The sequence below is a fragment of the Gekko japonicus genome, unplaced genomic scaffold (assembly GCF_001447785.1).
Source record: "Gekko japonicus isolate JY-2015 unplaced genomic scaffold, Gekko_japonicus_V1.1 scaffold135, whole genome shotgun sequence".
Lineage (NCBI taxonomy): Eukaryota > Metazoa > Chordata > Lepidosauria > Squamata > Gekkonidae > Gekko > Gekko japonicus.
The window spans coordinates 512,246-538,367 of record NW_015175359.1 but is presented as its reverse complement, the minus strand read 5'-3'; the positions used below and the strand labels follow the sequence as shown (position 1 = coordinate 538,367).

Below are 26,122 nucleotides of genomic sequence, written 5' to 3'. Positions count from 1 at the left end.
TCTGCCACACAGGGCGTGAAAGCAAAAAACCCATCCTTGTTTGTCCTCAAGCTATTGAAATTGCCACCTGAACACAGAGGTTCACCAGTTATCATGAATAATGCTGTCCTACACGCATCTGCCTAACCCTTTTTTAAAAGCCACCTAAGCAAGTTTTTATAAAGATGGTACATCTTCCCATAGCTTGCATTTCTAAATTCAAAAACAAGCCACCTCAGATTCTTTATCCCTTTATCATAAATCCCTTGGACATTTGGGTTGTCAGAGCTTTCTCCTACACTATGATAGCCTCTTCTGGGGTGATCTGAACAGAACCAGCTTCAGTATGGTACAAAACTTTGCATAGACTGGCAAAAAAAATGTCCTTTTTATGCACAAATGAGCTTAGAACAAGCCAAATCTTCCAAGCCAAGACTCACCATCTTTTATCGTAGTAAAGTTTGCCATCTTCTATCCTTGCTTCAAATCGCTGTGCTGGGGATTCAGCTGGTGTAGCTGGCAGGTGCTCTGGTGATGAAGGAGATGCTGGAACAGAAGAGTGAGCTTTATATGCTGTTTAACATCTGAACAGCACTGTTAATGAGTGCAACACTAAATGTTGTGACTTCAAGACAAGGGTGCAAGTGTTAAGACAAAAGCTTTTGTAAATCAAGCACACTAGTTAGGAGGTTAATTACACTTATGTAGATCTAATTCATACTAACTCAGGGAGAGAGAGAGGATAAAACAGAGTTCTCAATCTTAAAATCTCAGACAGTAAGTTCCCCTAGCCCAGAACTACTTTGCCTGAGATCCTGGAGAAAGTCGGTCACGTTCAGAGGTCCTGAGAACACAGAACCTTCAGCATTCACTCTGCCATTAAGCTACACCCCCCTCCCACCACGTTCTTGGCTTCCTATCATTACCCAGGCACCTGCAAATTTCTTTTAGTTTTGCTCTGTAATTGGCAAGGATTCTGTACAGCCTTGATTAGAACTCTCCTTTGCACACACCCTCCAACATTACTGAGGTGGGTGGTAACTGGGGACAGGGCCTTTGAAGAAGAGTTGGTTTTTATACCTTGCTTTTCTCTACCCTAAGGAGTCTCAAAGCAACTTCCAACTGCCTTCCCTTCCTCTCCCCATAACAGGTACATTGTGAGGTAGGTGGGGCTGGGAGAGTTCTGAGAGAACCATGACTGGCCCAAGGTCACCCAGCAGGCCTCATGTGGAGGAGCAGGGAATCAAACCCGTTTCTCTAAATTACAGTCCGTCACTCTTTAACACTACACCACACTGGCTCTTTACCAAGTGTGGAAAAACCTCCTCTGATATTCATCAGTAACTACCTCTGCTAGCATCCAGATGCCGTCAAAGGCATTTTTATTTTGACTGATCTTGGTTTACTCTGGTTGTGTTTTCAGGCTATAGTTTTGCATTCTACTATTGAAACTGACTTATATTTCTCTCAACATATTTGTTATTTTTAAATAGATTTTATTAACTATTTTATTGTTCTGAACTGTGCTTCACTGAAGTGGCGTGGAGGGCTATCAAAATAAACCTGGAGAGAGTTCTAGAGCACCATTGAACAGTGGTTGTATCTCAGAGTCATCACCAGACACAGAACTTCAGTTGCCTGTTCTGCTTTGCATTCCATCCACTTTCAGGGACTAAGACCTCCAGCAAAGATCAAATTACAGTATTCCAAATCAAGCTCTCTGTAAACACCATGCACATCTACAGTACTACATGAAATGATACATAATAGCTAAGACACATTGAAAGAGAAATTACTACAGCAAAGATGCCTACAGCTGCTTACCTGGTCTTTTAGGTGATTTAAGCTACAAGAAAAAACAAGAAATTTAGTGATTTTATGAGATACTACAACATAACGAATAATCATTTACAGAATCATTGACCAAATGTAGCAATTCAGTTTGGGCTGCCAGCATTTAATACACAGATAGGAAATCTTCAAATAAAGCTTTAATCACAGACTTACACTTCTAAGAATTAAGCAGCACTCCTGACAGATTCCAGAAAATAGAGGTGTCTTGTAATCTGTCCACACACGCACGTACACACACACACTTTGTCCTTTCTGTACCAAACATGATTTGAAAACTTGAAGATACCTCCTCTCATAATTTGTATCCAAAGCTAGTGAGCTGTGGTTCTTCTGAGATTAAAGCAACATGGTTTTCCTTGTAAAATGAAAATGACAACTGAAGCCAACAGTTTTGATTTAAAGTAGACCTGACACACATCTTAAATCTCACCTTCCATGACACAGATGGGACCATTTAAAGCTCTAGAGTGCTACTGCAAAAGGGAATATTTTCACATATGTGTAAACTTGATAAAAACTATTACTTTCTAACGTGGAGTGGCTGCTTACATAGTAATAAAGAGAAGTGATCAAGTGGAACTGTTCCCCCGTTTCAGAATCCTCAAAAGAGGCACTTGCATATTTTGCAAAATGCAGATTTTATATGCTGAACTACAGCAAGAATCGAGAGAAACACGCAAGTAATTTTACAGCTAAAGAATCTTTGGATTTATGGCTCTCATCAGTAGCCCCGTTTCCATATAACTGGCCAAACTGCTTTTGAAATACCTCTGCTTCAAAAGCAGGGGCATGGGAGTCAATTAGGTACAAAAAAAAAAAGAGGGCAAAAAGCTACAAGTTAGCCCAAATCCATTTTTGAGCCTCAACAGCCTTTTGCATTCTGAAAACATTTCTTATTACCTACAGGAAAAATCATTATGAATCCATATGCATTTTAAGTGATATGTGCTGTACCACCTTGATGTCCTCTGTCAATGAACAACTGTGACCAGAGAACAACATATGTCTACATACCCATTAAAAATTAAGCTTGCATTTTGCAAGTATAGATGATTACAGTATAGATAGTGTATAGTATAGTGAAGTATAGTGAAGCACCCCCTTCTACAGTTGAAGGGATAACAGAATTTGAATGGCCCAGTGGGCAGCTTGGTAGACTGTGTGTTGGAATGTCAGCCTTTCCTGCACAAAGATTTGACCAACTGCGAAAATATCTCAACTGCAGACTTTCACTAGTAACCAGCATGTTTTGAGCAGCTTGTGTGCTGAATTTCATCTTTCTGGAAATAGTTGGTACCCCACTGATGCCCAACAGAAGAACAGAAACTCCTCAAGATCAGATTTTTTTCTAGTAAATGGGTAGTCATATAAAAATGCCCCAAAGCTCAGGGACTTAGGATATTGGGAAATGTCTTAGTTTCATTTTTCTGTGCAAGAACTGAGTACCACATTTATAAGCATTTCAAGATTAACTCCCAATGTATGTAAATGAAACACCGCTGCTATAAAATATGGATATACTAATTGGGAGAAAAAAGGGAAGTCAGGTGAACTGTGTACACCCCATCTGTTCCATGGGATGTACGTACACCCAATTTTTTTCATGGGATGTACACAATACATCAGAGGGGCTGTGGCTCAGTAGTAGAGCATCTGTTTGGCATGCAGAAGGTCCCAGGTTCAATCCCTGGTATCTCCAGTTAAGGGATCTGGCAGTAGGTGATGTGAAAGACCTCTGCCTGAGACCCTGGAGAGCCTGTACCAGTCTGAGTAGACAGTACTGAGCTTGATGGACCCAAGGGTCTGATTCGGTATAAAGGCGCTTCATGTGTTCATGCGTAGGAAAGAATTAACTCTGCTTGACTAGATGGCAAGACCAACACCGATCTCTATAGGAAGAAGTCTTCCCCCAGTGCTGGAGATTATAAGTAAACCATGAAGTTATAAGTAAACCATCATAACAGAACACAGGAAAAACCAAGCAAGGAGTCCCCAAGAGGCCCTCACTGAATCTGTCCTATTGGGGATACCGTGCAAGTGTCATCATACCTACCACTCCAGGAAAAATCCTGAACAACTGCCGGGAGTGGGGTGGGTGCGTGTTTGCCTGTACACTGAAGAACTTCGTAAGTCCAGCTCTGTTCTCATATGGAGGCAGGAGAGAGGTATTTCAGAGCAGACCATACCTCAATTACAGGCAGGGTGGAAACTGAGCATGTCATTTCCTCAATAGCACTGAGGAATCCAATGTACTTCCGGGAAGACTGGGTGATGGTGGAAAGTGCTGTAAAGTCACAGCTGACTCATGGAGACCTTGCAGGACTGGGAGTTGCAGATAATATGCCTTCAAAATTCTCTCCACAGCTTGACCCCAGCTGAGCAGCGATCGGTGTCCACAATTTGACCATGGTTGCCTTCCAAGCATGTTGGAACAATTGAAAACAACCATCTGACTGGCAAAGGCTTTGGTGCTGCAACGAAGCTTCCCTGGGACAGCCCTCTGTTTGTTCCAGGCAAGCCAATGGGGTGCCTGCATCATGAACAATTTTTCTGTGTGTGTGTGTGTGGGGGGAAGGAATCAGATATACCCTAGTTTATCTTATGCTCTTCTCTTCTGGAAGCAGAAGGAAGCACCTTTTTCTTAGCCTTGGTTCTGATGAGGACGCCTCTGATGGGACACAGAAAGAGTTCTCCAAAGATACATGGCTGGTAGGGACCTTAGCCAGCAACCACTGAAGCAGGGATCAGAAGCAGCAATGGTTTCCATACATTATTGTATGGAACAGTATGAGAAAAGACTTTGGGAACAGTATGAGAAAAGTCTAAAGCCTGAACAATATCCTGTTAGAACAGGACAGGAACAGTGAAGCATTCCCAGAGCGGGTGTCCTCCTCTAATTTGGAACGGGATTCCTGAGTTCAATGTGGTCCCTTCTATTCCTGAATCAGAACGCCTCAAGGGCGACTTTCCAGGTGTTTTCTTTTCTTGGCCCTTTTTTCTCCAACCTTGTCTTGGAACTTTGGGAGTGGGAGATGCTGGCCCCACCTCAGCCTAACTTGGGCAGATGGTGGTTAGACCTAATCATTAGCATTTGAGGAACTGCCATGTCTCCCCCTTCCTGCTTTTGTCACACCTCTGTAAGCACACCATACACATGCAGGGGATGCTCCTAATGACAGGATCTTGAGGGGGGCACCATTTTTCAACTGCGCAGACAATGCAGTTACTCACCACAAAAACAGAGTGCAAGGACAGTATCCCTTGTATGAGTACGAGCAACAAGTCAGAAGCGTTTAACACAGACCCCCAACTTAACCCTCCATGTTGCTCTGGAAGGCTGTTGTGAAGGGTAGCCTTGAGCTGACTCAACCTCACCAGGGCGGTTTATTGGTGTATTTGCCCAACTGGGACTCCTGTGCGTTGCTGGCACCAAGAGCATCTTTCCCTTCCTACCTACTGTTGGTACTGAATGGCTGGGGATACTCTCTCAGCTGCCACACTCTGCCTGAGATGGCTGTGAACAAGGAGTATCTGTCCTTTGCCTGCTGGGGGAGGGGGGGAAGCTATAGTCTGGCCACACATTGTGCAGATACCTAATGGGGCCAACACAGCCAGCATCCTGTCACCCCACCCTGGTCGCTGGTGGCTAAGACACAGATACGGAAGGAAAATAATAAAAATCAGCATAGAGCAAATTGAACGGAAATACAGGGTAGGGTTGGTGGGGGGCTTCCTGCTTAAAGGAGAAGTCCAGTAGAACTTGCTCCATCTGCTGAGAAAACACAGCCAAAAAATTGGAAGTGGTTCTTTGCCAGATGGATATATCAAAGCTGGTTGGCCCTGCCTACTGTTCAAGGAAGAGGAGGAGGAGGAGGAGTAGTCAATTCTCTCCTGCCTGCTGGATGAGGAGGAGCATCTGATACGGAATTATCTTACCTTATTAAGTGTCCGCAGATCCTCCATTATCTGTTCATCTGTTAAAAGGTAATTAAGCTGAGGTAATCTAAATTAAGGTGCAAATAACCAAGACATTGCACTTGACATAATGTATGAACTGGAGAAGAAAACTTCTTATGCCAAAACTGTAGAGGATGCAAGCTCCAAAGAGAGGATTTCAAGGTTGTTCTGGAAACTCTGGAGTTCCCTGGAAGCTCTCGCTCTTGAAGTCTAGACAAGCTTCCAGGGAGACCATCAACAAGGACAGGTCAGCTTCCATGCCTGCCACCGCTGCAACGACCTTTAGCAAAGGAGTGCCAGGTTAGAGAACAGTGAGGCTCAGCAAGTCCTGTCAGCAATCATGTGCCAGACCTACCACCCACTGCAGTACACAGATTACCTGACAGACAATTCAATACAAATTGCATTTCTTCAGAAAGTTAAAAATATACTGCTTTAGTTCCATGGCTGTCTATTGGTTTGTAGGCACAGCTTGAAACGTTCATGAATGTTAGAGTCTTGAACAGTTTGGGGGAGGGAAAGTGGCATGCTATAGCCCAGTCTTGTCAGATCTCAGAAGCTAATATGGAAGGCAAAGGGAAACCACCCCTGCTTCTCCCTTGCCTTGAAAGCTCCTTGCTGAGTTCACCATAAGTTGGTTGTGACTTGACTGCACATACATACATTAAAAGCTTGGGACCAAGGCGCTTGAAGAACTGCTTGCTCTACTATGAACATGCCCCAGAATGAAGATTCCCTTTGGGGTTCCTGCCTTAAGTGTCCCATTGTCAGAGGCCTCCTAGCAGGGGGCCTTTTCTTTGGTGGCACCTCACGTGGAAAATGTCCACCACACTGGGCTCCTGGCAAACAGCAATCTTTTCTGTTTTGGAGGCCAAAATGTTACTGTCCATCCAGGCCTCTGGTTCATTTTCCCTGCTGTGAGCTGGTTAGTTTTATTCTGTATGTACTCATGTACATAACATTGTTATTTTATGCATTTTTATCTGGAAGCCTGGAAAGGTAGGGTATAAACATTTTAAATAAATGCAGAACTGCAATGCACTGCAGAGGGCATTCGGAAATTAGCAGATTTTATATCTAGTCTTCACTATTTCTTTTAGTATTAAGCTATTTTAATTTGTTTACTGTTTCAATTGGTGTGCTGCTACTGATTCAATGCGGTTTTCTTGACTTCCTTGCATTTCTATTTGCCGTGAATGAAAACCTTGATTAACAGGCAGTCCTTCAATATTTTAACTGAATAAATAAAACAATTAAAAGGATATCTGGGGCTGGCTTCCTCCTTTTGTCAGGAATGGGAACAGGGTCATTTGGCCGCCTCCTCAATTTTCTTGTCATGATAGGTTTCACCTCCATGGAATCTGTGAAACAGAGAAAGCTAGCCAGTAAGACCATGAAATTTTTAAGAAAACATAATATAAGGAAGAGCTGCATTTCAGTGTAGTAAAACAAAAGTAACTTTTTTCAGGCTCCATTTACCAAGTCTTTGTCTCAGATTTGACAAAGAATTAGGCAGATGCTTTATTTTAAGCAGAACAAATCTCAGAGACCGCCTTTGGAACACAATTCTACACCACAAACTGATGAAGAATTAAGGCATTCCATAGTTAGAGCCACAATCCTATGCAAGCTTACTAGTAAGTTCCACTGAGACCAGTGGGACTTACTTCCAACTAAATCTTTGGATTGGCCCACACAATACGGTCCATCATAGTTGTATCGAGGTGGTGAAGAATCCTATGCATAAAAAAAAATCCAAATTCAACAACAGATTATACAGCTGCGTAAACATACTTAATGGGTTGTGTTTCTCCCTCCCCCTCCAATGCCATCATTATTTTTGGCAACTTTACCGCCCGTTAGCTCCATGGTTAGCTTTTCACTCTCTATCATTTTCTTCTTCTCTTCCAACTCAGCAATCAAGTTTTCCTTCAGCTCAATTTTTTTATCTTCAAATTCCTTCACGGCTGCCTTCTTCTCCTTAATGTAGTTCCTTTCTACTTGCTCTGTCTGACAAAGAAAACAACTTGTATGCAGAAGTACAAAGCCAGAGTACCAAGAAATTCCATTTAACTATGATTACTAAAAGTCAGAATGAGACCTATTGTCCAGGACAATATCCTTACAGAGGCTTCTTGTGTTCCACGGCATACTTGGTTGAAAGACCCAGTTCCAATTGGCAGGATACCATGTGTATGAAAATGGCTTTATATCTTTCTAAATGCCCTTTAAATACATAGAAGATGGATGGGATCAGATACAGACCAGGCCACTGCTTTTTGAATGGAATGGTATGATCTTATACAGGCATAACCATCTTTCATAATTCTGTGGTGTATCTACCACATTTTTATCCTACCTTTTCTCCAGGGAGTTGTGTCAGGTCTCATCTTTGTCATTTTATCTTCACAGCATCTCTGTGAGTCAAGTTAGACCAGTGGTTCCCAAAGTGGGCAGTACCGCCCCCGGGAGAGCAGCGGGATTATCTAAGGGGGAGCTAAGAGGCAAGGGAGCGACAGGGGGGTGCTGGACATGGGCCCCTTCGATCAAGTTGTTCACTTATTCACAACTGATCAGGCTATGGCACAATATTGCTAAATGGTACTCCAAGTTTCTACCTCTGCATGCTGCTGAAATCTGTTGGAAACTATCAGGATTTGTTTTTGACTTTGAAAAGATGGTGTCAATGGATCAAGTTCATCCATTTTGTTGAATAAATTAAACCAAAAAGTTTTAATTGGATTTTGAATAAATTTGCTACTAACTGTTACTATTTTAAATTTTATTATCTTTTGTAGTGGGTCATGCAAACAGCTATTCTGAATAATGCTTTTACAGGGTAGAGGGCACTGGAGATGAGTTTACGGAGGGCAGTGGCCCAAAAATATTTGGGAACCACTGGGTTAGACCTGGCCTAGGATCAACCAGTAAAAGCCTCCCCTAAGAGCCAACCACTAAGAGCCAACCACTAAGCAGTGATCTGAATGCAGGCCTCCCCCACTCCACCTGGAATTTTAGTCCAACACTAACCGTTAAATAATACTCACGGTGCACATATATTGAGAACAAAATTAAGCCTGGAAGGTATACTCAGTGACACAAGGATTTGATTATATGTGACTTGGATTCACACATTTACTCTTTTTGGGGAGGAGGGGAGTAATGGTTTGCACAATATTTTACAACAACTAAATGTTAGTAATATCTCAAGTGAAAGCACGAATGAGTACAGTATTGCCTGTTCTTTTCCTAAAAATGTAACAAAACCATAAAGTCACACTTACTTCCAGCTGAAGAAAGAGTTCTGAAAAAAAGAGACCAAGTTGAATGATTTTAGTCATTTGTGAACATATTTAACTCCAGCAAAATCTCATTTCCAAGAAAACTTCCACCTACATCACCTGTGGTCCAGTGGTCCTCATATAGGAGATGAAGAACACCAAGCAATGAATAAGCCTGTTACTTAACTCAGAATGAGCTTCAGGACCCTTTTCAATGCATGCTTGGTTACTGGGCTGCTGCTGACCTTCCCTTCCCGCTTCACGCCTGCCTTCTTCTGTACCCAGTCAGTTTCTCCCTCGGCATCTGAGGAGTTTCCTAGCTCATATCTTTTAGTCTACAAGTAGCCAACTAAGGAGGCAGCGTTAGAAAAAGCCTTCTTGTTGGCTTTTCAGCTTTGGGAACATTCCACTTTGAAAAGCCACAAGTATGAGGTTCCCCTTGGGCCCACAGGCATGTGTATGTTGCAGTAATCAGCAAACAGTGTAGGCCATACACCTGAACATGAAGTTCTGATAGGAGGAGATAATTTACCAATGTCCCAGCTGAGCTCTGAGCAGGAGCAGGAGACAGAGGGGTGAGTGGTTTTTTACTTGCTTTCAGCTGAGAGGATTCAGCGGAGGATTTTGGTGGGAGAACTGGTCTGGGAGTGTGGGGAAGTGCTTGGAGTTGTTGCAGATTCCTGGCTGCTTCAGAGTGGGAGAGGAAAGGGCATTGTTTGACTGTGATTGACTGCAATTGAGAGGAAAAGGAAGGGGCATTGTTTTGCATGTGATTGAGTGCCTGGGTGCATTTGAATAGCTGCTGCCAGCACTCTGCTGGGGGAGGCCTCTATTTAAGGAAGCACCTTGCCAGAGGCACGAGCCTCTGGCACGAGCCGAAGGGCGAGCTAAAGGGCTCTTTGCCCGTGGCTCTTAGCCCAGGGACTCTTGGACTAGGGGCTCTGTGAGACGCCCAAGAAGAGGCAGAAAGTGAAAACCCTAGGCTCCTTGTTTTCCCCATAAAGTAATTTGACTTTGACAAGAAAAAAACACATAAATACAAAGGGATTTAAAAGGGGGATTACATTTACTTATTTTAAAAGAATTATGAAGCCAGAATGCCAGCAGGGGGTTGGGGGCTATCCAGTGTTTTGCACAGAGTGTCACATGTATGACTATCTGCCCACTGGGCAGAAGTCTTGGGTGTGTGCTCGGTGCAAGGAGCTCCTGGTTCTCAGGGAACGTGTGTGCTCCCTTGAGGCCAAGGTGGCTGACCTGGAGAAGCAGAGACAGTCAGCTAGGCGCACAGAAAAGACTCTCGGGGACTTGTTAGCTACGTCCCACTCTGGATCTGGCAGCCCCGCTGCTGTCAGGGAGCATGAGGGTCTAGGGGAAACAGGGCACCGTGCTGAGGATAAGGGGAATGTGCCCTCAGAAGGGACCTCTTCCCCAGCTGGTGAGCGGTTATCCTTTTGCACCAAGGAACCATCCCTGGGCAGGGTGGGAGGGGGGCTCTTGGTAGTGGGTGATTCGATCCTTAGGCAGGTAGACAGCTGGGTGGCGAACCCGCGTACTGACCGTATGGTGACTTGCCTGCCTGGTGCAAAGGTAGCGGACATTACGCGTGTTTTAGATAGGCTGGTAGATAGTGCTGGGGAGGAGCCAGTGGTCGTGGTGCATGTCGGCACCAACGATGTGGGGAAATGCAGTCGTGAGGTCCTGGAGGAGAAATTTAGGCTGCTGGGCAGGAAACTCAAGGCCAGGACCTCCAAGGTAGCCTTCTCAGAAGTGCTACCTGTTCCACGCGCAGGGCCGGAGAGACAGGCACAGATCAGGAGTCTCAATGCGTGGATGAGACGATGGTGTAGAGGGGAAGGGTTCAGGTTTGTTAGGCACTGGGATTCTTTTTGGAACAAGAGGGAGCTGTACAGGCGAGACGGTCTCCACTTGTCCCGAGAAGGAACCAGGCTGCTGGCGCTTAAAATCAAAAAGGTGGCAGAGCAGTTTTTAAACTGAATATTGGGGGAAAGCCGACAGGAGATGAAAAGTCTCTGGTTCGGGTTGGCTCATCTCAGAGAGATGAGGGGGTACCTGTTGCTTTTCTACAGGGAGGTGGATTGAAATTGTCCACTGAGACCATGGCTAGTGACATGGACTGCCTGACAAGGTCTCGAGATTGCAAGAGGAAGGTGGCAGGCTTAACCAGTATGGGAAATTACAGCTGTTTCTATACAAATGCTCGAAGTGTCCGAGGTAAAATCGGGGAGTTGGAGTGCTTGGTGTCAGAGGGAAAAATAGACATTGTGGGTATTTCAGAAACTTGGTGGGATGAGGAAAATCAGTGGGATACGGTGATTCCCGGTTATATATTATATCGGAAGGATAGGGGGGGAAGGGTTGGAGGTGGGGTGGCTCTGTATGTCAGAGAGGGTATAAAGTCCAGAAAGATCGAGAGGCTAAGAGAATTGGATTCGCTTCTTGAAGTTCTGTGGGTTGAAATAGGGGGGCCAAAAGGAAACTTAACACTGGGAGTTTGTTATCGCCCACCGGATCAAAAGATAGAGGAGGATTATAAAATGATGAATGAATTAAAGATAGCAGCTAGACAAAAACACTGTGTCGTAATAGGTGATTTTAACTACCCACACATTGATTGGGTCAATATGTGTTCTAGTCGAGAGAAAGAGATTGAGTTTCTAGACACTCTAAATGACTGTGCTATGGAGCAGATGGTCATGGAACCTACCAGGGGAGAGGCGATCCTTGATTTGGTCCTAAGTAACACTCAAGACCTGGTGAGAGATGTAAAAGTGATTGCACCGCTTGGGAACAGTGATCATAATGTTGTTGAGTTCAACATTTGTACAAATAGGGAATTGGCCAAAAAGACTCACACAACCACTTTTAACTTTAAAAGGGGTAATTTTTCTGATATGAGGGGACATGTGGGGAGGAAACTGAAGGGAAAAGTAGAAAGGGTCAAAACCATTGGGGAAGCTTGGAAACTGTTTAAAACTACAATTCTAGAAGCTCAAATAAAATATATTCCGCAGGTTAGGAAAGGCACAAACAGGTATAAGAAAAAGCCTACATGGTTAACAAACAAAGTAATGGAAGCTGTAAAAGGTAAAAAGGATTCCTTTAAGCGGTGGAAAGCTAGTCACAGTGAGGCTGATAAAACAGAACACAGGCTATGGCAAATAAAATGCAAGTCTGTGGTCAGGCAGGCAAAAAGGGAATATGAGGAGCATATAGCAAAAAATGTAAAGACCAACAATAAAACTTTCTTCAAATACATTAGAAGCAGGAAACCAGCCAGGGAGGCAGTGGGGCCCTTGGATGACCAAGGGGTAAAAGGAGTACTGAAGGATGATAGGGAAATGGCTGAGAAGCTAAATGCATTTTTTGCCTCCGTCTTCACTGTGGAAGATGAGAGGTGCTTGCCCACTCCAGAGCCGCTGAGTTCGGGAGGGGTGTTGAAAGACCTGAGTCAGATTGAGGTGACGAGAGAGGAGGTCCTAAAACTGATAAACAACTTAAAAACTGATAAATCACCAGGCCCAGATGGCATACATCCAAGAGTTCTGAAAGAACTCAATTGTGAACTTGTGGATCTCCTGACAAAAATATGTAATCTCTCCTTAAAATCAGCCTCCATTCCTGAGGACTGGAAGGTAGCTAATGTCACTCCCATCTTTAAAAAGGGTTCCAGAGGAGATCCGGGAAATTACAGGCCAGTCAGTCTGACGTCGATACCGGGTAAATTGGTGGAAACCATTATTAAGGAAAGAATTAGTAGGCACATAGATGAACAAAACCTATTGAGGCAGACTCAACATGGGTTCTGTAAGGGAAGATCTTGTCTCACTAACCTGTTAATGTTCTTTGAGGGGGTGAACAAACATGTGGACAAGGGGGATCCAATAGATATTGTTTACCTTGACTTCCAGAAAGCTTTTGATAAAGTTCCTCATCAAAGGCTCCTAAGTAAGCTCAAAAATCATGGGATAAAAGGACAAGTCCTTTTATGGATCAAAAACTGGCTAATTAATAGAAAACAGAGAGTGAGTATAAATGGGCAGTTCTCTCAGTGGAGGGGGGTAAGCAGTGGGGTACCGCAGGGATCAGTACTTGGTCCACTGCTTTTTAACTTGTTCATTAATGATTTGGAGTTGGGAGTAAGCAGTGAAGTGGCTAAATTTGCGGATGATACGAAGTTGTTCAGGGTGGTGAAAACCAGTGAGGATTGTGAGGCACTCCAAAGGGATCTGTCAAAGATGGGCGAGTGGGCGTCAACATGGCAAATGGGGTTCAATGTGGCCAAGTGCAAGGTGATGCACATTGGAGCCAAAAATCCTAACTATAAATACACGTTGATGGGGTCTGAACTGGCAGAGACTGAGCAAGAGAGAGATCTTGGAGTTGTAGTAGATAACTCACTGAAAATGTCGAGACAGTGTGTGACTGCAATAAAGAAGGCCAATGCTATGCTGGGGATTATTAGGAAGGGTATTGTAAACAGATCAGCCAATATCATAATGCCGCTATATAAATCAATGGTGCGACCTCATCTGGAATACTGTGTGCAATTCTGGTCACCACACCTTAAAAAGGATATTATAGCTTTGGAAAAAGTGCAGAAAAGAGCAACTCGAATGATAAAAGGGTTGGAACACTTTCCCTATGAGGAAAGGTTAAGGCGCTTAGGGCTCTTTAGCTTGGAGAAACGACGACTGAGGGGTGACACGATTGAGGTTTATAAGATTATGCATGGGAAAGAGCAGGTAGAGAAAGAGGTACTTTTCTCCCTTTCTCACAATACAAGAACTCGTGGGCACTCCATGAAATTGCTGAGCGGTCGGGTTAGAACGGATAAAAGGAAGTACTTCTTCACCCAAAGAGTGATTAACACTTGGAATTCACTGCCACAGGAAGTGGTGGCGGCTACAAGCATGGACGGCTTCAAAAGGGAATTAGATAAGCATATGGAGCAGAGGTCCATCAGTGGCTATTAGCCACAAGGTATAGATAGGGACTCTGGGGCAAGTGATGCTCTGTCTTCTTGGTGCTTGGGGGGGTCAACAGTGGGAGGGCTTCTAATGTCCTGGCCCCACTGGTGGACCTCCTGATGGCACTGGTATTTCTGGCCACTGTGGGATACAGAGTGTTGGACTGGATGGGCCTTTGGCCTGATCCAACATTGGCATCTCTTATGTTCTTATGTCACTGCCCAGAACAGCATTCAGTTAAGAACAACTTTAACAGCCCCCTCCCCAAAGCAACAATGATGATATTGCCATGTCCCCACAACCTCGCTCTTCAGCAAAGCTTGAAACCCCTCTAGAATGGCTCAGGTTCCACTGAAATCAACAGAAATTACTTTCAACTATGCACACACGTGTGAATGCAAGAATCCCACCCTTGTGTTGAATGGACATCTGTCTTCTTGTGATATAGACACCTTCCACTATGAAAGCAACAAAGACTCAGCTAAGCTGTCAAAAACCCCAAAACACTCACCTGCATTACGTATCCTCTCCTTGTACTGCTGATCCAGTTTTTTCATTCTTTTCTGATACTCTTGTAAAGTACCTATTTCAAAAAGGCATTACAAAATGAGGCTTTACTACTATGCCACAGCAGTTTGAAAAATGGAGACAAAAGGCCCCCCCTTCTGAACAGACATTGCTTCTCCTCGTTTCACTGTTTCACAGAGTTATGAAGTTACTGATGGCTAATCTGGGGATGGTGCCTTGATATTGCTATGGGGAGGGGTAGATGCTCCACGAAGTACCTGTACAGAGCACAAACTATACATTTTGTCCTTGCCAAAGCAGAAGCAACATTTTATCCACACACAATCAACACCCTCATTTCAGGAATATGGAACACTAATTTTTAAAAAGGGATACCCTCTCTATTGGTTGATATGGAATTTACAGCCATTCGGCTTCTCCCTTATTAAAACTGTCTCCTTCAGTTTCATTTGGTACCTCCACCACTAACACTTATGAAGAGCCAGAGTGCTGTAAAGGACTAGGACTGAGGAGACCCAGGTTCAAGCCCCATGCTCCACAGTGACCTTGGAACAGTCTTGTTCTGTTTACCTGACTTCACCTAACTATTATGAAAACAGATGGAAGGACGGGAGAGCAATGAACATTGCTCAAAGCTCAATTGGAGGAAAGATGGAATCCAAAAACGTGACAAGCAAAAACAGCTGGGTGCCTTGAATTTTGTTCTCCTCCCTTTTGCACTGGGCATCTTAGCCATTATTTTAAGTTGTAAACTGTCTCGAATAATTTAGCAGAAATGTGGCCCCGGTCACACGGCAAAGTTGCCGCGGGAGAGGCACGGATGGTGGGCAGATTATCCGGGCGCGATCACACCCCAACATCTGGGAAGTGGAGCGCACCTGTGGCTTACCGCCAACAATGCACCTTAAAAAACGAGTACCTCCAAGGTACTAGTAAACGTTTGCCACGGGCTGCCTCCAGACGCCTGTGGTGTGATCGCACCGGCGCGTGGCATTCCCCTCTGGTCCCTCGTTTACCTGCCGGCCCCGAGGGAAGGACCCATGGTGTGCCGCCGGCGCGTCTGATCGCGTAATAGCGCATCAAACTGCACCGGGGCAATTAGCCCCGCCTCCCCCCCCCCCGGCAATATCTGGCCTGTGTGACCGGGGTCTGTGTTTTGTATTTGCAGACAGTAATGGCACCAGAACACTCAGGCAAAAGGACCCTAAAAAAAGTCAGAACAGGCTACTTTACAGTTCTGTAAAATGGGATGTGTGTATGAAGACACACTGATTGGACCCCAGCTTTGCTTGACTCCAATTATCTCCACCCTCCATTCCAGAAAACATTATGCAGGGAAGGGGTAGGTGCAAGCAGCAGAGATGTATTCAGCAGGTCAATGGGCACTTTTTTCTTTTAGTTATTCAACTAGGTGTTTCGTAGGAATGACAATGGCTGCCCAGAATGTTGTTTAAAATGCAGGTAATGTGAAGAAAAACACTTTATTATGGCAACCCTTGCATGTTGCATTGTTTGCAGATGAATCTTGGTCTTTTTCTGGCACTCAGTTTTATTTTTAACTTGATGCTGAAGTCAGAAAAACTAGGGAAGGAGGAATAATACATGCAAGTTCTGGAATCTCAGCATGAGCATTACAGCTATCAAGACATTACAGCTATCCCTCAAGAGCACTGAGATCGGGGATGCTCCATCGTCTGGTAGTTCCAGCCCCCCGAGCTGTGAGGTTGGCCCATACAAGATCTAGGGCGTTTTCGGTGGCGGCTCCTTCCTGGTGGAATGAACTCCCGGAGGAGATCCGGGCCCTGCGGGACCTAGTGCAGTTCCGCAGGGCCTGCAAGACGGAGCTCTTCCACCAGGCCTTTGGGTAGGAGCCGCCGCCACCACCATCGCTACACCACCTCCACTGTATCGTCCATCGACCAGACCCTATGGAGGTCGATTAGTCTGTTTGCGCTGGGACGCTCTCATTATTAAGATCATAGGCAGCAAATAATCGCCAAGCATTTTGTAAATGGTATAGATTGTATAGACTGAAGCACCAGTTTTTATTGTATTTAAAATTATTTTATTGTTTTAGTATTTGTATGTTGCTGTTAGCCGCCCTGAGCCACTGGGTAGGGCGGGATAGAAATCTCATAATAAATAAATAAAAAATAAATAAGATGACAGTTAACAAGGAGTGTGCCAGAAGGTCTGATTTAGCCACCTTGATACTGGAGAAAAGCAGAATTAGGAACTCAAGAACTCACACTTCACAATTTTGAAACATTACCTTCTTGCAGTTGCTGTAGCTGCCTCTTAAGAGATGCCAGTTTATCCTGATACATCCTGCAACAAGATGTGCACAAGTAAAACACAATGCTTATTTTACCTTCTTTTTCCCCACTCCTTGAATGCTTCTATTCTATAGTCATATGAGGCTGCCTGGGATCTCCCCCATTTAAGGGAAGGACACTGTGAGGTTCTTGCTTATAGGGGAAACGGTTTTACCTTTAAACACTCTCTGTGTATATAAACTTGGTAGTTATCTGGTGTCACCACAAATTAAAATTCCAATTCTCTCTCTTTTGGTAGTATAACCCAGGGTCTGGGCACTTCAGAGGACTATGTGGCCCTGAGGAAGTACTGTACTGATTTCTGGGATAAGTTTAAATAAAAATTGATTTAATAAAGAACAAAGTAGGTTTCTGGTTATTTTTAACAGTTGCTGACGAAAGGGACTTGTAAATATAACTGGCAAAGCTTGGTGCTACAAACAGTCCCTCTAACTCCACTCTGACAGGCTTATACACTCAGTATACTCTCTCTCTCATATATATCGCCACACAGGCTAGTCTCTTTGTTTAATTCACACAGAATAGAATCAACTCTCTTAGTCACACAGACTAAACTGTTGGTCTTATTCACTCAGAAATAGACTCCAAATCCTATAGGCACACAGACTATGTTCACTCTTCAAATTTCACACACAGAATCCCTTCATAAGCATACACACACCGATTCCACTCAGAACATCTCCTCCCACACTCTCAGTCATCAGCCAATCAAAATCACACTTGTCTCCCTCTATCACTCTCCTTACAGTACTGCAGTCAAACTAAACATTTAAAGAACACACACACTAAAACATGGAATCATTACATACATCAACATAACTTCAGAAATTCCACAATTCATTCACACACTCCCCCCCCCAGTTTGCTCCTCAAAGGCATCCAAAAAAAAAAAAAAAAAGGATGCAGATAATTAAATCAAGGCATTTGGGCTACAGCAGTATCTTGGCCATATTAAATTAAACCTATTGTACAGTAAATGCAGCTTCAAGATATGCCTGGAGAAATCTGAGTTGTTAAAAAGTTAGAATATGGAAAGCAGATCTTGAAATGCATTGATCAAAGCAACATGTTTAAGTTAACTTGATTTACTGTTCTTGCCTTTCTACACAAAGGTGTTGTTAATCAATGTGAGGTCACCTCAGATCCCAAAAGGGACCCACAGTGGCCCAGACAAAGCTAGTGCCATGGATATACTTAAAGTTCACCATGTATTGCTGTGTCAAGACAGACTGGCTGGAAAACTAATATGTTGTATTACAGCTGCTGTGGTACAGAAGCAGATGAAGAACTGCAATGAGAAGCCAGCACAAGGATTTGAGGATATCACATGACCTGAAGAATGGCTGAAGAAAAGTACTGTCACAATGGAAGTCTAGAAACAGGACGAAAGAATGAGATGTGACACAAAGGAAGGCTGGAGAAAAGCATATTGCAACAACTGAAGCACAAGATGGCAAAGCATGAAGCAGAGGTTTTTAACTGAGGGGAAAGGGCCTAGTTTTTTTCAAGCAGTACTAACAGAATCAAACAAAGCCAAGGCTCCATGGTTAGTTGGTTAAGTCAGCTGACATGGACAGTAACAGAGGAGAGACCGGTTCAGTCTTTGGACATGTTGAGTTTAAGATGGTAATGAGACATCCAAGGAAAGTGTCAGGCATGCAACTAGAGTTGCAAAGGGGAAAAGTCTAGTGTGGAGCAGGATAGCTTGGTATCATCATCAGCATGAACACATGAAGCTGCCTTATACTGAGTCAGGACACTGGTCTATCAAGGTCAGTATTATCTACCCTTACTGCCAGCAACTCTCCAGGGCCTTAGAAAGAGGTCTTTCACATCACATACCACCTGATCCTTTTAAATAAAGATACCAGGGATCTAGAAGCCTCTGTGTGCAAAGCAGATGCTCAGCCACTTCCCAATGGGATGGATAGTGAAAACAGTGGAATTTGGAGATATCACCACGGGATAGCATAACACGGAGAAAGGATCACAGCAGGAGATCCAGAATACAATCAAGAACTCTTCAGAGATACAGAAGGCAAAGAAGAACCCTCCTTCAAAAGAAAACCAAACAGATTTAAAAGAAGATGGGAACTAGCTGTGAATATACTCACAGAGACTAGCAGAGAGCTATTTTGGTGTAGTGGTTAAGTGTGCGGACTCTAATCTGGGAGAACCGGGTTTGATTCCCCACTCCTCCACTTGCACCTGCTGATGTGACCTTGGGTCAGTCACAAGCTCTGGCACAGCTGTCCTTGAAAAAGAGCAGTTTGTGTCAGAGTTCTCTCAGCCCTACCCACTTCACAGGGTGTCTGTTGTGGGGAGGGGAAGGGAAAGAAGTTTGTAAGCCGCTCTGAGACTCCAAGTGAAGGGTGGGGTATAAATCCCCTCCTCCTTCTCCTCCTTCTTCAGTAATTGATATCTCTATCTAAAGGGCTTCAAAAGTCAAAGAGGATCCTAAAGGAGATCACTGAGGACAGTCTCTATGGGGGAGGCCAGACTAAATACCTCAGTTGCTCAAAGCACATAGAGACATTAATGAGAGTCAACATCAACTCACAGTACCATCAGGAAAGGAAGTCAGAGGGCAGGAGAACAAGTAATGGGGCAGTTGTCTAGAGCTCTGCCTCAATGGGGCGGCTGCCATAAGTCTATGCTGAGTTTTAGCAAAACCACCTCTCTAAATGGAATGACAGCAGCCAAGCAGCGTGGTTTGCAACCCTGATTTCATGAAAGCAAGAGATTGAAAGGAACACACAGTTAAACGTGGATACAACTTTGACATGATATATTTGCCTTGTGGATGTTCACAGTGGAAGGGAAGACACCTCTAACAACCTGCTTTGTTCCAGGGCCCAAAACTCACAGCTGTACTATCACCAAGCAGAAAGGGTTAGATGAGCCAATTAAAAGTTTTCCTGATCTACAGGATTTCCTGATTTACAAAGTACTTAAAGAATTCTAGCAGCTCTATTATTAACAAATCCTGGTGCTCTTTTTCATTTGACAGATGAGTTATAGGGTTGCAGCACACACGGAGGGACCCTTCATAAAAGTCCACTTTACACACAGCCACCTTGGCAGTACCATTTTCCATCAGAAAAACCAATTACAACATCAAATGGAGAAGAAGAATACTTACTGTTCCTTCATTTCCACATAATCCTCTTCATCATGTTTGGCCAGATCTGTTTCACTAGCATCCTCGGTATCTGAAAAACATAAAAACTACCAGTGTCAAATAGTTGGATAGCAGCATATTGTACTTCAAGCACAGCCCCTCCAACCATGAAGTTCATCCCAAGATAATTAAATGAAAGCAAAACTGCATTCTTTTTACAAGGAAAAATCTTTACAAATACATGAAAAAGATGCTCATTTTGCTTTTTTGCTATTCAAACCCTGAAATTACAAGAGGTAAAGACTTGATATATCATGGGTTTGAACAGATATGGCAATAGGGGCTCCACAGCTACTTCCACCAATTTCCTTCCTTTCTTACAGACTCTGATATTTGGCATTCCATTGAGTTCAACGCAACTCCCAAATATGGCAGCTGCATTCAAGCAGCAAAACAAATCATGGTCAAACCCCAGTTAGCTATGGCATTCAAATGCAGACAGCTCAACAAATTCAGATTTAGTAGCTGGTGCCAGAATCTGTTGCTGGTCCTTTAATACTTCACACTAACTGCAGTTTGTTCAGACTTGTGAATTCACAAGCCAGCTTGTTGAGTAGCACTGTCCTATGGTGAAGCAGAAGAGGCAGACAAACCAGGATGCCTTATTTATGTCCAGAAGCCTAACCAGGGCTGACACCTGAACAAAAGTGCTCTATAAAACTTCCAAAACACAGAGGGCTCTGCTGGCTGCCCCCAGTACTTTCAGTGATTAGATTTAGATCTAGCTTCCTTAGCTAGCTTTCACACCCTCTTTGCATTACAATTTGGAATGCCTTACACGCCCAGCACTTTCTTTCAGCTCAGATCAAATCTATAATGTCCTCATTAAGAAGGGGAAAAGGTTGCTACCCTAACAGTTCATCTGGGAGCAAACCCACAGAAATTTTCATTTCCCAGTAAGTGTCACTTTGTCACTACAGACTGAACTAAAAGGACACATCATCAGCTCTTCTCTAGCTCTTTTAAAAACCATCAGTGTAAGCAATCAATGCTTTCTTGGGGCAGCAAGTCCCAGAAATTCTTCACATACCATGTAATTAAGGTAGATAATGGGCTGCTCCTCATTCAGATAAAGAAACCAATTATGATATCCTGTACTAAATTACATAAACATAGTACTAAAAAGCATGGCGTTCAGTTGGGCTCCGGATCATTGATCACACCCCAGTAATCACAGAAACGTTTATGCAGATGAGCAACTTTCCTCCTGCCCTGTTTCGTATCACCACCTTCCACTAAAACGCTTCATGAGACATTATCTTCTGGTTTTTTTCCTTCAGTTGTTTAAACTCACACTAACTTCTACTTGAAGCACTTTTTTAAAAAGGGGGGAAAGTTTATACATTTTGAAAGAAAAAAAAATCATTTGGAAAGAAATCTATTATGACCAAGTAGCCCTACTTCCGAACGTTTGAAGACTGGGTTAAGTAAACATAGCTCCCTAAAACTAATCCATAATTCCTCTGCTTCCCCACGGGGAAGAGGGAAGACACAGGTCTTTGCTGCACGCCCACCGACTCCCGGCAGTGAGCCAGTCTAGTCCCAACTCTCTGCACGCTTACCGGCGAGCAAACCCGCCTTGAGATTAGCGGGGACTACTTAAAGGGGTTTCCCCTTTAAGGCAGAAGGGGTCTGCATAGCCGGCAGCTTACTAAAAAAGATAAACACCGCGCAGGGACGACCGTTCACGAGCCCCTCCCCTGCCCCGAGCTGGGGGCCCCCCCGCACCACTCACCCTCGTCCGAGTCCCGCGCGCGTCCACTACGCTCCCCATCCTCCTCGTCGGCGGGGCTATCCAACTCTTCCTCTTCATAGCTCTCCGCGGCTGCGACGGCGGCAGCGGCTGCGATGGCCGCAGCGGCGGCAGGGCCTGATCCCGGGGGCAGCGCGCTGGTAGGAGGCGGAGGAGGCGGCGGCCCGGGCGGGAGCGCAGGAGAGACCAGAGCGGCTACGCTCATGACGGCGGTGCGGGACAGAAGGGACAGGAGGCGCAACCTCACCAGCGCCGACGGCGGACGCGGTTTCCCGCGGCTACCCTCCTTCCCCTCAGACAGCGCCGAGGCAGCGGGCCCGCCTCTGAACGCAAGCGCACAAGCCACTTCCGGGTCCCGGCGGGGGGGGGGAGAGAGAGCTGACTCTCGGCGCTTCGCCTTCCCTACCTGTTTGTCCCATGGCTTCATCCATAGACGGAAGAAATGGCGCCGCAGGTGTAAGACGTCCTCCGAGAAATTGGGGGAAGGTATATATGCAATAAAGGAACCTACCCGCTATCGTTTAAGGACGATTAATCAAGTACACGTGTTGCAACAGCTGGTTATTTGACTATCGGTTAATTGATTAATTTGCGACCAGTAAGAAAAGATACTTAGATTCAGGTGGGTAGTTGGGTTGGTCTGAAGCAGCAGAACAAAGTATGAATCCAGTGGCAGCTTTAAGACCAACGAAGTTTTATTCTGGGTATAAGCTTTCTTCTTCGGATATCTTTGTTGGTCTTAAGATATTTAGTCAAAAGATATTTATTGTTAGTTACTAAGGACGACATTTATGAACTGAACTGGTATAATCCCATTTGAATGCTTACGAGAGAAAGGCACGATACTTAAAAGAAAAATAAGACACAGGTCCAATACCACAGTTTGGCCCCATTCACACGGAGCATTTGCCCCACTGAAGGCACGGGAGTCCCGCGGAGTATCCGGTCGCAATCACACGGGAACATCTGGGAGGCGTAGCACTCCCGTGGCGACCCTGTGGCAAGCCGCCAAAGCCGCGCAGTAAAAAACTAGTACATCGCATGTACTAGCAAACACTTTGCCACAAGCCGCCTATGAAAGTCTCCCGGTGTGATTGCGCCAGCACGCGGCTTCCTCCCCCGTCCTTTTTGCTACGGGGAAGCTGCCATTCTGTCTGATCGCATAATAGCGCATCAGAATGCGACGGCGCAAATAGCCGCGCTTCCGCCTCGCGTTTTCCGGCCCGTATGACCAGGGCCATTGTACAGTATACAAGCGTTGCAATTGTTCTTCAAGCACTTTTCAGTACCCACTGTTGATTTCTATACATGATTCAGCATAATTAACAACTGCTGGACTTCATTCATCTTGCATTTTTCTCACCTACACTCAAGGTGGCTTACAAACGATAAAAAACCCAAATCAGACAACATTAAATATCCAGTATACAATGTAATAGGACTATTTATTTATTAATTGCATTTATACCCGCCTTCCCCACAATACAGGCTCAGGGCAGCTCACAGTCAGTACATAAAATACAGACTAGGATTACAGAGTTAGAAAACAATGCAAACAGAACTCAAAGCCTGACATATCAGAAACTTGATAGCCTTTGAGGACTAGGGGGGTCAGGGGCTTCCTCTTTTTCTAGGTCCTGCTGCTCAGGAGCCCTGGATAAATCTTTTGGTAGGACTAGAAAAGAGAGGAGGTGGTATTTTTAGTGGATACGTGGACAGGGAGGTCTACATTAAACTACCAACCTGAAGAAAGTAATTTAACTATGAATTGCATAAAAGCCCACGGAGTGGAGAAAATTTTTATTTTCGCTCCAGCGTTTAGACTTCTGCTGGTCAAGCTCAGTCCCAACAGTCCAGGACACCTATGTGATTTTGTTTATGTTCCAGATGCAGGAACAAACCTGGCAGGTAGGGACTTGTTAGGAAAATTGGGGATGGTAATCATTTGTGAGCAAAATCAAGTGGGGGTAAAGTTGTGTAGCCTATCAGAAGAGGCAGAGAAGGACTTTGATTCTGGGGTGTGGGGTTCATCAGGAAATAGAGTTCTTCCCTTGAAAGTCCCTGGCACAACAGATTATACTAAAAAGCAATATCCCATGTCACTGGAGGGGCTGTGGGGAGTTCATAAATGCAGTCCCTGTTAGGACAGACTTGAGCTGCCAAGGGAAAAGGCAGGGTTGTTGGGGTGCGATTAAGAATACAACCAACATTTGGTGGAAAAGTGCAAGTTTGGAGACTTCCAGTTGATGGCGGCACGCTCACGGACTCACCTCCCGGACCTCCCGGGGGTGTCTCCGTGCTCTGGTGAACGGAGGGGGTGAGCAGGCTCGTAACCCCCCCCCAGGAGCCCGGGGAAGGGCACCTGGCCAAGGAGCTTTGAGGGGGTAGCCTCTTCTCTGGCCGAATGCCAGGGAATCGAGGCTCCCCCTTGCTCCAGTGGTCCATCCAGCCGAGAGACCTGATGGTACAAGTGAAGCTAGCCGGATCAAGTTCATGAGATCAGGCGTTTGAAATGATGAATGAAGAGGGGTCGGAAGACCAACTATGAATGTGAGTCAAATGAGAACTGATTTTTAAACGAAAAGACACTCCTTACTTGAAGCGGCGAAACGGCAGAAGCGAGTGGTGGGAGGGACGCCTCCCATGTCCATAAATCGTTGAGCGAAAGGGGAGGGAGTGGAAGAATAAACAAGAAATTGCCCAGAAGTACTCATTCATCGAGCTATACATATAAGCGTATATTCAGAGACTTTAAAATTTATTGCGAAAGCAAACAAACGAGAAAAAGATGGCGGGGAAGAGGAACAGAGACAAAGAGAAATGTTTAAAAGCGAAACTAGAGTCCCCGAAGGTGCCGGAAACGACCAGTGAGATGACAAAGGCGATGACAGAGGTCATGCGCCCTCTGCTGGAACAGCTCAATGTCTTTAAAGAACAGATGTCTGTGGTAACAGCGAATATTACTGTACAACAAAAGCAGCTGCAAGTTGTGACAACAAGCATTACTGCTCAACAAACGCAAATAACGGATTTGATTCAAGTAATGAAGCAGGATGCTGAGAAAGTAAAGGAAATGGCTGAGACAACGCAGATAGTGAGGAAAAAAGTGCAAAAATTGGAAAAGAAAACTGTATCTTTGGAAGATCAGATGCTGCATGACATGGATGTGGCCTACTGGTCATATTCAGGATACATAAAGAAAAATAATCTGCCTGGGGAAATTGTAGTAAGATTCTCGAAGAGGCACGTCAGGGATGCTATCCTGAAAGCAGTTGCTGCGACACCCCTGAAGGTGGGGGAGAATGCTGTCAGAACGCTAAAGGATATTCCATTTGAAGTAAGACAACGCAGAAAGAAATACAAAGAACTTGTGTTTTTCCTCCAAACAAACTCAATTGGATATAAATGGCTGTTTCCAGAAGGAGTAATATTCAAGATCAAGGAGAAGAAGGTCAAGATTGACTCTGTTCTTAAAGCTCAAGAGTTTCTAAAGGAGCAGCTGGGAAGGCCAGAGGACGAGAAAAAAGAAGAGGACGATAAGTCCAGTGGAGAGCTGGAAACTGGTTCGTCTGGTGAGGACTCTGTCTGAGCAGGGGGCATCAGCCCCGAAAAGTTCCTACAAACTGCGGAAGAGAGAGAAGAAGAAGTAAAGGCTGAAGGACTCTGAATTGTGCCTTTGGTTCTAGAGGATGATGGGGGGCACTGTTATTGGGCAATTAAATGTAACTGGGGATGGTTAAAAGATTGACACAGTTCATAAGAAGTACAAAGATGAAAAGTCTGAAGTATAAAAAGCTAGTTGGAGATCTCCTCTCTTGGGTTTTTAGTTAGTAGTGGGTTCTTTACTTTCTCCCTTATATGTAGCTTTCCCTTTCTTCTGTTCTAGTTTTTGTAGTGTTTAGAAAATCAATAAAAAATCCCCTCCGGGGGCTTAGAAAAGAAAAGTACAAGTTTGTTTTGTTTAAGCAAATGGATTTCAGTATGTTAAACTGTAGAGTGTATAAAGCAACATGCTCGAAGAGGGAGGGGCACTCCCACTAAGGACATGTGCTTGTAAAGTAAAAGGCATTAGGATTGACCTTAGGTAAACAGGTGAGAAAAGCTACAGGTTTTAGAAAATTGTGTATAGAAAAGAGAGGAAATGAAAAGTGTTTATTGGTACCCTAGGATGGTAAGCAGAAAGGAAAGAAAAAGAGAGTGCAAATTTATGGTTTCCTTTTCCCCACAACCGTTTTGGGGAAAGAAAATGCATTTAACAATTCACA

At 44.4% G+C, this 26,122-nt stretch overlaps 1 protein-coding gene across 1 annotated transcript in view; it reads right to left on the bottom strand.

The window, feature by feature from the left end:
* SUDS3 (SDS3 homolog, SIN3A corepressor complex component) overlaps positions 1–22,173 on the bottom strand; it is a 39,932-nt gene extending 17,759 nt beyond the window's left edge. Inside the window, exons 1-10 of the mRNA XM_015425323.1 lie at positions 21,840–22,173; positions 20,066–20,135; positions 16,860–16,915; positions 14,571–14,642; positions 9,075–9,094; positions 7,644–7,800; positions 7,056–7,151; positions 5,770–5,831; positions 1,804–1,825; positions 420–525 (exon numbers count right to left, since the gene is read on the bottom strand). Coding sequence (XP_015280809.1) covers positions 420–525; positions 1,804–1,825; positions 5,770–5,831; positions 7,056–7,151; positions 7,644–7,800; positions 9,075–9,094; positions 14,571–14,642; positions 16,860–16,915; positions 20,066–20,135; positions 21,840–22,062 — 884 coding nt within the window. The 5' untranslated portion in view covers positions 22,063–22,173. The remainder of the gene's footprint in view (positions 1–419; positions 526–1,803; positions 1,826–5,769; positions 5,832–7,055; positions 7,152–7,643; positions 7,801–9,074; positions 9,095–14,570; positions 14,643–16,859; positions 16,916–20,065; positions 20,136–21,839) is intronic.
* Positions 22,174–26,122: the final 3,949 nt, after the last annotated feature.